Raw genomic sequence first — 14,213 nt, 5'->3', positions numbered from 1 at the left:
GTTGGTGGATTCGTCTCGGTGGCTACCGCGGCCCTGGCATGTGGGAGGGCATCCTCAACTAAAAAAACAAAAAAAAACAGGTTGGTTTGTCTCTAATGTCATGGACTTGCCAGCCGTTTTTTTCTTGGTTCGCACACCACAACTTGATACACCTGGTGTACAATGTCTTTGCTTTTTTTTTTGTACCGAACGAACTCGGGCAGGAATGGAAAGGAGCATATGATACCCCCTCCTTGACAAAGTCCGACCCAGCTCATCGACGACTTGCATGGCGTCAGAGGCAGGACAAAACGCGGTAATTATGCATCTTCAGGAGCCGGGAACATGGCAGGCGGCGGTGTGGTGGTTTCAGCATGCATGTCGCTCTCGCTTCTGTACGATCACAAGGGGAGAAGAAAGAGGGAGTAATTCTTGTTTTTCGTTTTTGTTTCTCGTTGGTTTTACGGTCACGGAGCTACGGTGGTGGAGGCAAATGAAATGAAGCTATGTACAGTGCTGCGAGACGAAATTCTTCGAACGGCATGAAGCTGGAGAAGGGACAGCGAGTCGGCCCTGGAGGTTCTTTTCCCGAAACGGCGGACGCTCCAGGGCAAGCGACCTGCGTGTTACGCATGACACGCCTGAGGCCGTTGAAAAGCGACAATTGGCAGAGGCAACTCTGGCAATCATCAAACAGCAAAAACGCAATGATGCTGTGCGGACCTAGGGAAAGACAAAACACTGATAACGAGCAGAGAGATAACAGCCATGACGCGGCTGCATTTGTGCACGAGCGATGAAGCTATAGTCGAGAGATGTATAGCTAGCCTGGGCAACCAATTCACACGCACGACGCAGACCACCTGCGCTATCCACACCGAAATCTGAGATGAGATGATGACTTCAAGTGCTGCTTTCTGCAACATGATGCTTTGACGAGTACCAGATGAGGGCCTGGCCATATCACGACATATCACGGTCTCGCGAGTTTGGCATAAGTTGGGTATGAGGGGCTTGGACCAGCTATCGTACTTCCTCAGCCCCTTTCCTGTGTTCGGCATGGTGCCTTGTCCTTGTGACTCACACCGATATAATAGGCATGACGCATCCAATAGCACTTCACCTCACTCCTCATAGTGTGGCGTCTCGTATAACACGGGCCTTGACAGTTGCTTCGATTCGGAGCTATCGATTGTGCGCGTCTGCGAAGCGCTTCACCAGTGAAGCGCGTCACCCACAGGCTCGAGACGTGCTGGCCACGGGGTCGATATCACCCGCAGACGAGAGGATGCGTGAATCGAGAACTGTACCTTTCTGTCCCCTCAATTTCTTCCGACTCCGTCTTGCACCACTCGGCTCGGAGGAGGCCTGGAGCTGACTGGATGGTTGACTTGGCGCAGGCTTCCAATTCGCACCTGACCGTTCACAGTTTGTCGAGACGGCAGTTTGTCAAGACGGGAAGTCAGACAGGAGACTTTGGATGGCTGACTGAATGCTACAGGGAGTGGAAAATGCTGCATTGCGCACACGTCGAGGGTACTGACTGAGAACTAAGCGCAGAATTATCGAGGCTGTCGATTTGGTCACTCATAGCACCCATCGTGACCACTCACGGCATCAGAGCATCGTCAGCCACCACGTGGGGAAGCGTTTGCCATCGAAGAACCCGAAGCGGAAACCTTTGACGGGCATCCCTGCCTATTCGATAACATTCCAACAGGCAATGTCGGTTCAGCCTCGCTTGGCTCATCTTCCTTGACAAATGACACACCGTGTCGTGACACGTTCCCACACCTTGCTCTGTTATTCGGTCAGGGAGTAGAATTGAACTTCTGCGATCATGGTCCTCGCTGGGATGGTCACGCAGATGGGGAACCCGCCATAGTCTGGATCCTCGTTGGGCATCAGTGCCATTTGTCCGCTCCTCGTCTCATCTCCGTTAAGCACCCGCGCCGTCCTGAGCTGACCCGTCGCCTCGTTGACAACCTTCTTCTCCTCAAATCGCAAGATTCCGGTGAATACGCTGTCCTCGGCCACAGCCTTGGCCGACACCTGGAAACCCCAGCCAATGAGCAGAAACTTGCCACCGCCGCGATGAATGACCATGCCGGCGCCGGGGCCAGGTCTGCCGAAGACGAAGGCCCGTTCAATAGTGATGTGGAATCCGCCCCATGTGCGGCGTACAAGGGGGCGCGTGTCTTTTGCAGTTGGGACTGAGGGGACCTCGTCGAAGAAAAAGCCAACCGAGGTGTCCCTTCGACGCTGAGCGTCAAGCACAATGACCGAAGTCGACTTGAGGAGGCCAAAATGCTTGGTGAAGGGGTTCGTGCCAGGCTCGAGCGTGTCGATGCCAAAAGGCGAAACACCCATGGCAGCGAAAGTACCGTAGGCGGCCCAGATACGGCGCGCCCCGTAGTCGTCTCGCCGCTGCTCAGGTATGAAGAGGGGCTGGTTTCGGTGGCGATACTTTTCGCACGAGCTTGCGTAGTCGGTGAGGTAGACGTCGGGTGCAATGAAGTCGAGGCGAGGCGCAAACTTGATCCAAACGTCCAACACGTTGGAGCACGCACCGCCTGATGGATAGTCGCCGGGGGAACCGCCTCCACCAACGACGATGGGAAAATCGTTGTCCGAATCCTCGCCGGCATAGTTCAGCCACACGTTTGTGTATAGGGGTATGTCATACTCGGCCTTGCCGGCCGCTGCCACGTCGTTGAGATACTTGGCGTAGTGGTATGCCATGAAGAGCTCATCCGTACGTGGGCTGGTGCCAAAGATGGTTTCCCAGTTGCCGTCTTCCGGCACTGATTCGGGGTCAAAGTGGCTCAGGTTTGTCTTCTTCATGTCTGCGTGCAGGTTGTCCCAGTCCGAAACGAGATGTTGGACAAGATCCTGGGGAACAGCCTTGCTGAAGGCCTCGTTGGCGACGTCAGATCCGTCCCTCGAGTCGCCGAGCAGGCCTGTCTCGTTCTCGACCTGGACCATGACGACGGTCGAGTGGGCCTCATCAAACGCTTTCAAGTGAGACATCAACGTCCCGAAGGCCCTGGCGTCCGCTTGGCGCACTTCGGGGTGGAAGATGGAAACGACATCAGCTGTGGCATAGGCGTCCACCGGCCTTCCTCAGCTTGGCGCGGGGGAAGCGCCTTGCATTCGTCTTGACCCATCCGGGGGTGTATGTGGAAGAGGGCCTTCGGGCACGTGGTGTAAGTAGCACTCTCTGCAAGCGAAACAAGGACCGGCTACGCACCGTTTTTGAACGAACCAAACCACAGCAGGATCAAATGCAGACCGTGCTTGCGGGCACCTTCGATCACTCTGTCCAGCTCCGCAAAGTCAAAACGGTCCTCTTCGGGCTCGATATCTTCCCATGCCACGCAGCCCAGCAGCGTATTGACGTTCGTGTCAACCATCTGCTGCCAGACAGTGTTCATGTACTCGGCGGAGGTGAGCGAAGAATTTTGCAGCTCGCCCCCCCGTATGAGAAAGGGCTTTCCCTTGACGATGAGCTGCTTCGACCATTCCGTATCGACCAGATGCGGTGTCTGCAGGTTGTTGGTAGCCATGTTGGCGATGTGGTGGAAATCTGGGGCCCAGGCGGAGGTTGCTGGATATTCGCGAGAGCGACCTGCCAACGACTAGTTACGGACCTCGGAAACAACTGCAACGAGAGCCCTCGAGCTATATGAACAAAAAAGGGCCGTCTGACGTCCGAACGGACACACGGAGGCTCGGACGCTTGTGGTCGATCGGTGGTCACCCCGCGCGAGCTCGGGGCTCCATGCCGTGTCATTGGCTGGCACGCTGTTCTTCGCCAGGTCCGTCATCAACTGGACGTAGACCTGCGGACGGCGGCTGTCGAGCCCGTATTTGCAGCTCATGCGCTCCAATCACATGGTCTGCGTGCTTGCGTGTTCTGGCAACGCATGCTCAGCGAGCCGTGGCAGGCTGCAATACGCCTCGAACAGGCGAGTCGCAGATTGGACGTCGCGTGCTGCTGACATCTGGAACATGACGCTATAGTTGAAGGACAGCAACATGAGTGGAAAGCCCCACGAATGTGTAGTCGTCCTACAGAAGCGATGTCTTATGGTAGTGCTGTGAATCAGATTCTCAATGAGGACATAGTCTCTAGCTCGAGGTCTGTCTTTCCATACAGGGGTCGTGGCGCAGTGGTAGCGCGTCTGTTTTGCATTCAATCGAATTTACAGAAGGTCCCGTGTTCAATCCGCGGCGGCTCCACTTTTGCCATTTCTCGACAGCTTCGCAACAGGGCTTAAGCTGTAATGTCACTGCCCACTGTTCATTGCTTTTGCATATTCTGTTCTAACAATGGCTGAGTCGCCAACGCGAGCTAGAAGTGCAGTGCCATACTCTTTCGGTTCGCGTCGACTTGTCCTGGCATTGTCATCTAGCCGGTAACGCCGACCCGACAGGTCAACGGGGCGAGGGACCCGGAAATCAGTCTCCGTGCCCACCCACGCATCGGGCTTTCTCACCCATATCATAAACGCCATCACATCCCCTGGAAGCATCATGCCAGACCCTCATCTCGACATCACGGCCTCGCTCCCCGCTTGGAACCGTTTGAACAATGTCGAACTCATCGATGTCATCCCGAAGGAGATCCCCCAAAGCGGCTTCGGGTTCGTTGCCGACCGCGCTCTGAGCCGCGCCGAGGAGGCCCTGGACTCGCCAGCATTGGCAAGGATCCCACGTGGACTGGTCTTGTCCAAAGAAGCCGTCGACGATCACGCCAAGGTCGATGGACACTTCCGAGTCCTGCTGGACGCTGTGGGCCGCAAGGTGCGTTGCGCGAACCCCGGTCCCCGCGACTCGTCACTGGCTTTGGCAAACCGGCTGATACAGGGCTGCAGTCCACCAGAGGAGATGCTTGTCTGTTCCTCCTGGTACAGAAGGTCTTGGCCGCTCATCCGCAGTCCGGCGTCGTTTCAACACCATGGACAGAGTACGTCAAGTTCTTGCCCCGTGAAGTTCCCGTCCCGACCATGTGGTCGGAGCAGGAGCGGGACTTCCTTCAGGGGACGTCGTTAGAGGTAGGTGGTGAACGATTCCCTTTTCTCGCAGCCACTTGATCACGCACGACCTCGTCCTCCTTTCGCCCTGACCTGTCCAGCCGACCAAACATCCTCTGACCCGCTCCAGCTTGCCGTGAGCGCAAAAATCCAGGCTCTGACCAACGAGTTTGAGGCCCTACGAGAGAAATCGTCCGATCTCCCTTTCTGGAACGCCATCTTCTGGGATAAGAACAATGTCATCTTGGCCGATTGGTTCCTCGTCGATGCATGGTACCGCTCGCGCAGCCTGGAGTTGCCCGGCGTCGGCGTGTCCATGGTCCCGGTCCTCGACCTGGCGAACCACGCCCCCACGCCCAACGCCTACTACGAGGAGAGCGCGAGGCGCGAGGGCGACGTTGAGCTGCTGCTGCGGCCCGGCAGCACCCTCGCTGCGGGGGATGAGGTGACCATATCGTACGGCGCGGGGAAATCCGGGGCAGAGATGCTCTTCAGCTACGGCTTCATCGACCCCGCACGATCCACAGACACCGTCGCCTTACCGCTGGCGCCCCTGGAGGACGACCCTCTGAGCAAGGCAAAGGTCCACATCTTTGGCGGGCCGAGGACTGTCGAGCTCACCCGGACGAGCGGCGGTGCCGTGACGTGGAAGAGCCCGTTCGCGTGGCTCGCGTGTCTCAACGAAGAGGATGGCCTGGCGTTCGCGATCCTGCAGGACGTCGGAGGAGGTCGGGACCTAGGGGTCTTCTGGCAGGACAGCGATGTGACGGCGCGGGCAGACGATTGGGAGACACTTGTCCATGACCATCCGCAGTACAAGATCTTCAGACTACGCGTCGTGGCCGTCCTCGAGGACCGTGTGGCTTCGCAGCTCGAACGCATGCAGACGATGGAGCTTGACCCCCGCGACGCACCACCAGGCGAGTCACACAGCATTCACACTGGGTGTCTTGATGCCACCACAACTCTGAGGGAACAAGAGGCTAGTGTTTTGCAGGCGGCTGCGCGAGCCCTCGAAGTAGAGGTACGTCCTGTTGCTTCTTTTCCCTCCCCCGCATCTTCCCTGGCCGGCATCGGTTCCATTTGCCTTCAGCGTCCTGCTGCGCAAATACATACCGCTGCGATGGTCTTTTTCTCGTGTCAGACGTACCACTGTCTTTCTGATATTCATTCCCCCACTGTTCCTCGCACCGATCCTGTCAAAGTTCGTCCTGGCCTCTTTTGCCCGCCCTGTGACAAGAGGATCAGGATGAGAAAAGTTTGGTCGCAGTGATTGGACCGCCACAAGCTGACAGTACACAGAGAGGCGAGCTCCTCACTGACGATTCGGTACTGGCGTATCTCGGATCGATGGAGATTTCCCAAAACGAACAAGTGGAAGAAACGGCGTCCAATGACAGCGACGACTTCAGTTAATGGACGGAACGCCATGTGCACGGGACGATCACGGGCATACTCGCTTCGCCCCCCAGATAGAGGCTGAAATCTGGAGCGGCGAGGGCATTTGCGCCGTGGCTTCCGGAATGCCAACACCAGTCTGGGTTCTGGAGTGGCATGATGCGTCTCGGATAGGGTGGAAGCTTCACTGGCGGGATGGTGATGGGGACCGGGGTCCCCAGGCAGCCCTGCTTTCGTTCAATCGCACGGTATTCTGACTACTCCGAGATGACTCTCTGGCGGCGAGTCATGATGTACTGGATGACCGTCTCCTGGTGATGGAGATGCCTGAGATAGTTGCACAATACGTCTGTCTATTCGGTATCCTTTCACACCGAAATCCAAGCCGTCAAAACTATCAAGCTTCTTCACGCACAGCTTTCTGGTTTCTTCCGCGTGTGGCAATGACTCCTTGCTGACGTTTTTCGTAGATCATTGCTGGGGCGCCGCCTAGCTCCTTATTTGCCCAAAATTTGCCAAGGAGATCATGTTGCATCGCGTGTTCAGTTCGGGGAACGATGTGCGGGGAACCCTACTGACCTGAAGAGGCCCCTCTAGCACTTTGGCACTCTCACCGCACACAGTCACAACTTTTGGCGATCGTGCCCATTCCGGTCAGCAAGCATTGTAGGAAACGATTTTCGAGTAAAGTCCTCAGACGCATTGTTGCACCATGTTGCAAATCAATGAAGCCAGAGTAATATTCGAAGAACAGTAGAAAGGCGTGACCAAGCTGTTCTCGGGCAGCAGCTGAGATTCCACCTCTTCGGGTTCCGTGGAAGATTGGCTTCTGTGGCGCACGGGGGGGATCAAATCCGCCTCGAACATGGTGGCAGCCCATGCTCTTAGCGCCAGCCTCGGAAGATTCGTTTGGAAGCATCGTTGCACCTCGATACTTGACGTCTTCAGAATGAATGACCAGAACGGTTTGATAATGATGATGATGAGGGAGCCAGACTGTCGGGATCCTGGGCGGATCACAGAGACGAATGTCGTGGGACGAATGCCCAGCGCTTATGTCATTGTGATGACAGCGGCAACAGGTAGCACGACAACGGCTGTCGCGCGAGCTGTACGTCGGGGGCCAGCATCGGGATATGCCGTCGTCACGGTACAGGCCAAGCACAGAGCGTACCGCAATGCGCGTGAAGGCGACCACGACAGGACCGCACAAATGCGTCGGCCAAGGCGAAAGGTGAGAGACCGTGGAGCAGGGATCGGCCGACGCGGCGAGCGATCTGAACCTTTTCGAATGCACCACTACACCAACCAACACTGCCCCAAGGCTCCGGTCTCTGGGCGTGCCGGCTGCTGGCTGTCGTTGATGAAACCGCAGGATGATCCTCGTCAGACCTTCACAGCCAAGCTGGGGAAAACATGGGGAACCGGGGCCTTGACGAAGCGAGCAGGATTATCGAGAAAGAGGCCTAGGGCAGTTTGGGACTTTTCCACCACCGGCACCTCCAGAGACGGTGGGGCCATTTGTGCCTTGCCGTCGACCCACTGCTTGAGGCTGGAGCGACCCTTTTCCTCACCCAAGCTCGGCAGATATGCTTCATTTGGTGATCAAGTGTCAACGTGATGACAGCCGAATTTCTTGGGGCCTTTCGTTCGCATCCCGGCGGGGCATGGGCAGCAGCGGGAAAGTCGGCAGGACGGCACGATCTTTGGCCAGGTTCCAGGGTCGTCGAATAGGTGGTTTGGAATTTGTGTTGGGGGGATTGTGTTGGTGCAGGTATCAAAAAAAGTAGCTCGCTACACACTTGTTCTGCAGACGGGAAGGGGAAAGCACCTCCCTGGCCTACCTGCCTTGCCTAGATACCTTGTACTTGCTTTCGTATTGCTGCAGGGAAGGCACAACTAGGAGACTCGTGAGGGCGCGTTCCGTGGTTGCGTGTAACCACAAGTAGAGGTGACTGGCCAGTGGTCCCTTGTTGGCCCTATTCGCCTCCCCCCGGTCTGCACTTGGGAGAAGCACACCACCTCGGTGGGGCATCAGCGACGAAGCAGGGGTATCGAGAGCCAATGGCACCCTGATGATTGGCAGCAGCAGAAGGGGCTACCCTCCCCGCGCTCTCCTCCTTCTTGCCCCAGATTCCGCTCCTCTGGTCTGGTCACCCCTCTTTTTCGTGCCTCACCTTCTAGCCCGGGAAAGTCCCTGGGGAGCCCCCCTCCCCTGCCCATGCTAACCTACCTACCTACTTACAGTACTGTTGTGTTGTTTTTTTTTTTTTTTCCCTTTGAGTCGCGGCACCAGGGCTAGCTCCAGCGTCCGCTGCAGGGCCGCTGAGTCGCCCACCCCCCGGTTTCGGGTCCCAGGCACTGTCCTCCCCTAAACTCCACCCCAGCCCACTCACCGCACGCTGGTCTTCTTCACGCCTTGTCTTGTCGACATCATCCACCTCCTCTCTCACACTTTCCCCTCAACACATTACCCCCCCCCCCCCTTCCTCACCCTTTCCCTCACGACTGAAAATCTCCACTCCGCTGTAATATTCCGCTGGACGACACAATCTTGAAACAAAAAGTACTGAACTGAGCCGCGAACACGATCGCCACTTGTGGTACAGGTTGACTCGAACCGACTAGAGAGACGACACGCACGCACCTGGTCCGCAACACCCGCGCATTGGACAGACAGCTCACGCCCCGATACGCCTTTCACGCGACACGAATTCTTGGTTCTGGACGCCGCCCACGCTCCGACTAGTTGGGCTGGGAAACTCCGACACTCCGGTCAGAGGCACAAAGCCAGCCTTACGACAGTTTTAGACTCCAGAAACCCCATCAATCACGACCAATAATTGAACGAGCGCCCTCCCACGAGGAACAACCGCCGCGATGCCCGGCATTCTACCCATGAAAGTCATCAAAGTCGGCACAAGTGCCCAGAGCCGTATAGCGCAAGCTTGCGACCGTTGCAGAAGCAAAAAGATTCGATGCGATGGCGTTCGCCCGACCTGTTCTCAATGCGCCAATGTCGGCTTTGAGTGTCGCACGAGCGATAAGCTCAGTCGTCGTGCGTTCCCTAGAGGCTACACTGAATCCCTCGAGGAACGAGTGCGACAGCTGGAGAACGAGGTCAGGGAATTGAAGGACCTGTTGGACGAGAAGGATGAGAAGATCGACTTGTTGTCGAGGATGCATGGCAACCGTCGCCCCTCCATTGGCCCGACAGTCTCCTCTTCGCCATGTGAATCGCGCAAAGAGTCAACACCACCTGTTAAGGAAGATACATTCAAGGTGCAGGCGTCACCCTTACTCCTTGGCGTCGAAAACTCGGATTCGTACTTCATGGGCCCCTCCAGTGGCCGAGGCTTCATAGGTGAGACCCGTACCCGTCTTTCTTCTGCCCCTCGTGGTTCATCTTGTCTCTGAAACTTACACCCGTTAGAATGTCTCAAACGCAAAATCCAGGAGAGCGGGAAGTCATGTCCAGATTTCAACCCCGAGGCATTCCTGCACATGCAAGGCTGTCCGCCGCTGGTGCCTGACCCCGTGAGCTCGAGGCTGAGAGTGCCCCCGAGACTTTTCTCTGACCGCTGCGTCAATGTCTACTTCCAAGAATGGGCACCTCTCTTCCCCGTGCTGCACAAGCCGACCTTTTTGCGTGTATACGAGGAGTTCGTCGCAGACCCTGAGAAGGTCAAGAATAATCACAAGATTGCACAGCTTCATCTAGTCTTTGCCATTGCGGCCCTTTCTGGCGAGAATCTAGACCTAGATCAGATCGCCTCTTGTGAGCAGCAATGGCAAGGTGCGGTCGACACAGTTCTCATGGAGAACTCCATGGCCACTCTGCAATGTCTCGTACTGGCACTCATCTACTGCACCGTACGGGCGGACTATAAACGTCTACAGCACTACAAAGGCATTGCCGTGGGCCTGTCACACCGCCTGGGCCTGCATCAGAGCCAGAAGCGATTCTCTTTTGGTGCCCTGACTATTGAGACCCGCAAGAAGGTGTTCTGGACCTTGTACACTCTAGACTGGTAAGACCCGACACTTCCCGCTGCCTCGTTGCTTTTCGACTGACACGCGCAGTTTCTCTGGCGCCATTCTCGGTTTGCCAAAGCTTTTGAAAGAGGAAGACATTCACGTCGAGTACCCGTCTGACACGGACGACGAGTACGTTACTGAAAAGGGCTTCCAACCCACTCTTCCTGGAGAGTATACCAAGATTTCGAGCGCTTTGGCTCTCTTCCGGTGCTCCCGAATTCTGGGCAAGGTTCTGGAGAAGAATTACCCGGCAGCTACCACACATGAACTGTCTCTACAACAAATGTCTGCTATGGAGGCTGAGCTCGACGAGTGGTGCTCTTCTCTGCCAACACATCTTAAGTTGACGTTTGCGCAAGATAAGCCCTCGACAGAGATCACGGGCAGCAGGTCGCCCCTTTTGTCGCTCGCCTTCCACTATACTCGAATTTTGATCTACCGCCCTGCCATCGGCTCTTCGCTGGGTCAGAAGGCAGCGCCTGCACTCATCTCCACCGCCAAATCAAGCAAGCATATCATCCAGATCTTGCAGCTTTTGGAAGAACGAGGAATGTCTTTCTCCTTCTGCCTCAACAAAACGGACACGCTCATCCTCAGCGGCATGCATCTATTGTATCAGAGCGTAGGTCTCAAGAAGGAGAGCAAGCTTATGAAGGACGTCGAGAAAATGGTGAACGCCGTCATCAAGATTGTTGCGCAGGCCAAGGCACCTGGCTGGTATGACTTTAAGCGTGTCGCTGGCATGCTCGTCCAGGTCGATGAGACGGCTATGCCCAGCACTCCACAGCCGAATCCAGATGCTGCGCGCGCTTCGACAACGCAACGTGGATCGCCACCGGTTACTGCCTCGAAGAAGAAGCCTTCTTGCTCCCAATCCAAGCCAACAAGTGTCAGCATTTCGTCGGCGGTTGAAGCAGACCGTCAACGTCATCACGAGAGGATGCGCCGCCTTACGGCACCCAACCTGCAACGCCCTGACCTCTACCGCTCACAGTCTCGCTCATCATTCGAAAGCTTGCAAAATGAGAATGGAATCCGACGCGATCAACGCCATTCCATGTCACAAGAAATTGGAGTTCACACAAAACGCCAGAATCTTGACTTCCTTGCACTAGGCGCGAATTCGGACGGTTCTTCGCCATCGTCGCCTACACGTGCTCGGCAGCAACAGCAGCAGCAGCAACAGCAGCAGCAACAACAGCAGCAGCAAGTAGCTTTGCCTCGTGACCAGCAACAATGGCCTCAACAGGTACCACACAAAGCCTCAAGTGTTTCTGCATCTGAGTGGGAGGCACTCTTAGGCTCCATGGATGGCGGCCTCAACAACGTTTACGATGCCATCTACGGTGGACCCGGCCTGACTATCAATGAATCTACGCCCAGTTCGACAAATATCAGTGGCTGGTCACCAGATTCGTGGGACCTAACGAATTTCAATCTGGGAGACTTTGGAACATCCGGCGCGCCTGCTCCTAGCACGCTCAGCGTGAGCGAGGAGAGCCTAAGTTCCGGAGAAGACCTCTCGGCGCCGAGTGAGCTGAACTTCAACCTTGACAATATTGAGTACCGGAGTGCTCTGCTTGCTGGGTACACGAACAGCGATGGTTTCATCGTTGATCCTCTGGAAAGCAGTTATGCTGTTTAATCATGGGTGGTTTCAAGTTGTGGCACTCCCTTTATACTCGGTTCTTTTTGTTATGACTTTGATCAAACTGTCGGTTATGATTCCCCTCCCCCCGGTTGGATTCTCCTTTAGGCACGGCGACGGCTAGGAAACATGTCGGTAGGTACCGCGTCGCAACGGACGTATTATGTATGAATTTGATTTTCCAATGTCAATTTTCTTTTGCACCATGAACCTTGACAGCTGCTTGTGATGATGTATGATGAGACTGAAAACCCAAGTTTGAGATGCCTCATCATACTCGTTGCGGAAGGTGACTTTCTGCACGTACATCATCATCAGACTTGCCCCAGATCGCGCTCACCGCAATCGGCATGACAGCGTGGACAGCAGACTTGGGTATCATTTCAACGTCTACGCTGACCAATTACAGTGACGTTATGTCTCGTCCATCATGACCATTCCTCCGTGAAATCGCGCCCTCCTCCCTCTCTCTCTCTCTCTTTCTTCAACGACACACACCTTTGAACGACGTCTTGGACGGCACCTGGCTGACGCCACATCATACAGTGGTAGGAGGCACCCTGAAGCGCCTTTGTCCGAGTTTGGCGCAGATGTCTGATGTGCCCGGGTCTTGCGCTGGATTTGGTGATTCTCACGAGCGGCACATGCGTCTCTGAGGATACGTCTCCCGTCGGGCGCGTCCTGGAGCCCTGCGTGCTCACACGCACTCCATAGCCATGGGCATGGGGGACCTGGCTACGTGAACTTGGTGTGGATGATGTCGGGGTTCTCATGCCAGTCGTCGATGCTCACCCACATCTAGGCCAGTCAGTATTTCGAAAGGGCAGAGAAGAGGAAGATCATGGAGACAATGTGCGACAAGGGGGAAACTTGAGAAGAGGAGGAAAAAAGAAGGGGAATTCTTTTTCTTTTACCTTGCGGAACGTGCTCAGCCCAGCTAGGATGCTCCCCCCAATCCACGTCGAGTACTTGCGCTCGGGCGGCGCAAAGATCTTTATCCTCATGTCCTTGACGGCCAGCCGTTGCAGCTCGGTCAGCAGACGATCGCCGAAGCCCTTGGTCAGCGTGCTGCCGCCGGACAGGACAATGTTGCTGTAGAGGGATTTCCTCAGGTCGAGGTCTGTGCGGTTGATGGCGTCGACGACGATCTGGTGGACGCCGGGGTACTCGAGGCCGATGATCTCGGGGTCGAACAGGATCTCCGGCGCGCGGAAGCGCTCGGCGCCAATCTGTGTCGATGGTCAGTACGTGGGAGGCACGAGAACGAGAAACGACAAGGGGCAAAGGGCAAAGGCGAGGGCACGTCGGGCGTGCTTGTTTGTTGCGCCGCCCGAGCAGAGGGAACGCACGCACCTTGAGCTTGTGGCCGTCGGGCAGGACGTACTCAGCCGTCTTGGGCTGGTCGCCGGAGCGCTGGATCCACTCCTTCTCCTCCTTGCGCGGGTCGTGGGCGACGTAGGTGACGGACTCCTTGATGAGGCGGACGACCTCCTTCTCGGCGCTCGTGTGGAAGACGTAGCCGCTCTTGCGCAGCAGGGTCTGCATGTACTCGGTGACGTCGCGGCCGGCGACGTCGATGCGGCGGATGCTGCTGGGCATGGCGAAGCCCTCGTAGACGGGAACGGCGTGGGAGACGCCGTCGCCCGAGTCGAGGACGATGCCGGTGGTGCGGCCCGAGGCGTAGAGCGAGAGGACGGCCTGGATGGAGGTGTGGAGGGCGGGCACGTTGAACGTCTCAAAGAGGATCTGGGCGGCAATGTCGCGGTTGCTGCGCGGGTTGAGGGGCGGCTCGGTCAGGAGGACGGGGGTGCTCCTCGCTCAGGGTCTTGAGGCCCTCGCCGTAGACGTACTCCCAGATCTTCTCCATGTCGTCCCAGTCGGTGACGATGCCGTGCTCGAGCGGGTAGCGGATCTTGAGCAGGCCGCGCAGCTCCGTGGCGGCCTTTTGGCCGATGAAGACCTCGCCCTCGAGCGCGCCGGCGAGGACGCGGAGGTGCTTGGGGCGGCCGACGAAGGAAGGAAAGTAGCACTTGGGCAGGTCGTCGCCCGCGAAACCGGCGCGGATCGCGCCCCCCACCATTGTCGAGGACGATGGGGGCGTTGTGGAGGGAGTC

At 56.6% G+C, this 14,213-nt stretch overlaps 5 protein-coding genes and 1 non-coding gene across 6 annotated transcripts; 3 read left to right on the top strand and 3 right to left on the bottom strand.

Moving 5' to 3' along the window:
• Positions 1-1,782: 1,782 nt before the first annotated feature.
• On the bottom strand, positions 1,783-3,545 carry VDBG_00689 (glycoside hydrolase; the record flags this gene model as incomplete). Its single annotated transcript, XM_003008961.1, has 2 exons — positions 1,783-3,074; positions 3,230-3,545. The coding sequence occupies 2 exons, from the start codon at positions 3,543-3,545 to the stop codon at positions 1,783-1,785; spliced, it is 1,608 nt and encodes a 535-aa protein (XP_003009007.1).
• Positions 3,546-4,137: 592 nt separating this feature from the next.
• Positions 4,138-4,221, top strand: VDBG_15011. Its single transcript has one exon. It is a non-coding gene; the product is annotated as a tRNA-Ala (tRNA).
• Positions 4,222-4,515: 294 nt separating this feature from the next.
• VDBG_00688 (SET domain-containing protein) lies at positions 4,516-6,431 on the top strand (the record flags this gene model as incomplete). Its single annotated transcript, XM_003008960.1, has 4 exons — positions 4,516-4,785; positions 4,857-5,036; positions 5,146-6,039; positions 6,318-6,431. The coding sequence occupies 4 exons, from the start codon at positions 4,516-4,518 to the stop codon at positions 6,429-6,431; spliced, it is 1,458 nt and encodes a 485-aa protein (XP_003009006.1).
• A 675-nt stretch (positions 6,432-7,106) lies between these two features.
• On the bottom strand, positions 7,107-7,934 carry VDBG_00687 (predicted protein; the record flags this gene model as incomplete). The annotated part of the gene is made up of 2 exons (XM_003008959.1): positions 7,107-7,409; positions 7,806-7,934. The coding sequence occupies 2 exons, from the start codon at positions 7,932-7,934 to the stop codon at positions 7,107-7,109; spliced, it is 432 nt and encodes a 143-aa protein (XP_003009005.1).
• A 1,359-nt stretch (positions 7,935-9,293) lies between these two features.
• VDBG_00686 (transcriptional activator protein acu-15) lies at positions 9,294-12,096 on the top strand (the record flags this gene model as incomplete). Its single annotated transcript, XM_003008958.1, has 3 exons — positions 9,294-9,777; positions 9,847-10,444; positions 10,497-12,096. 3 exons carry the CDS (start codon positions 9,294-9,296, stop codon positions 12,094-12,096), a joined length of 2,682 nt encoding a protein of 893 aa, XP_003009004.1.
• A 738-nt stretch (positions 12,097-12,834) lies between these two features.
• Positions 12,835-14,179, bottom strand: VDBG_00685 (alpha-centractin; the record flags this gene model as incomplete). Its single annotated transcript, XM_003008957.1, has 4 exons — positions 12,835-12,897; positions 13,014-13,328; positions 13,453-13,867; positions 13,950-14,179. 4 exons carry the CDS (start codon positions 14,177-14,179, stop codon positions 12,835-12,837), a joined length of 1,023 nt encoding a protein of 340 aa, XP_003009003.1.
• Positions 14,180-14,213: the final 34 nt, after the last annotated feature.

This window comes from Verticillium alfalfae, genomic scaffold (genome assembly GCF_000150825.1).
Source record: "Verticillium alfalfae VaMs.102 supercont1.1 genomic scaffold, whole genome shotgun sequence".
NCBI lineage: Eukaryota > Fungi > Ascomycota > Sordariomycetes > Glomerellales > Plectosphaerellaceae > Verticillium > Verticillium alfalfae.
This window is presented reverse-complemented; position numbering and strand designations above follow the sequence as displayed.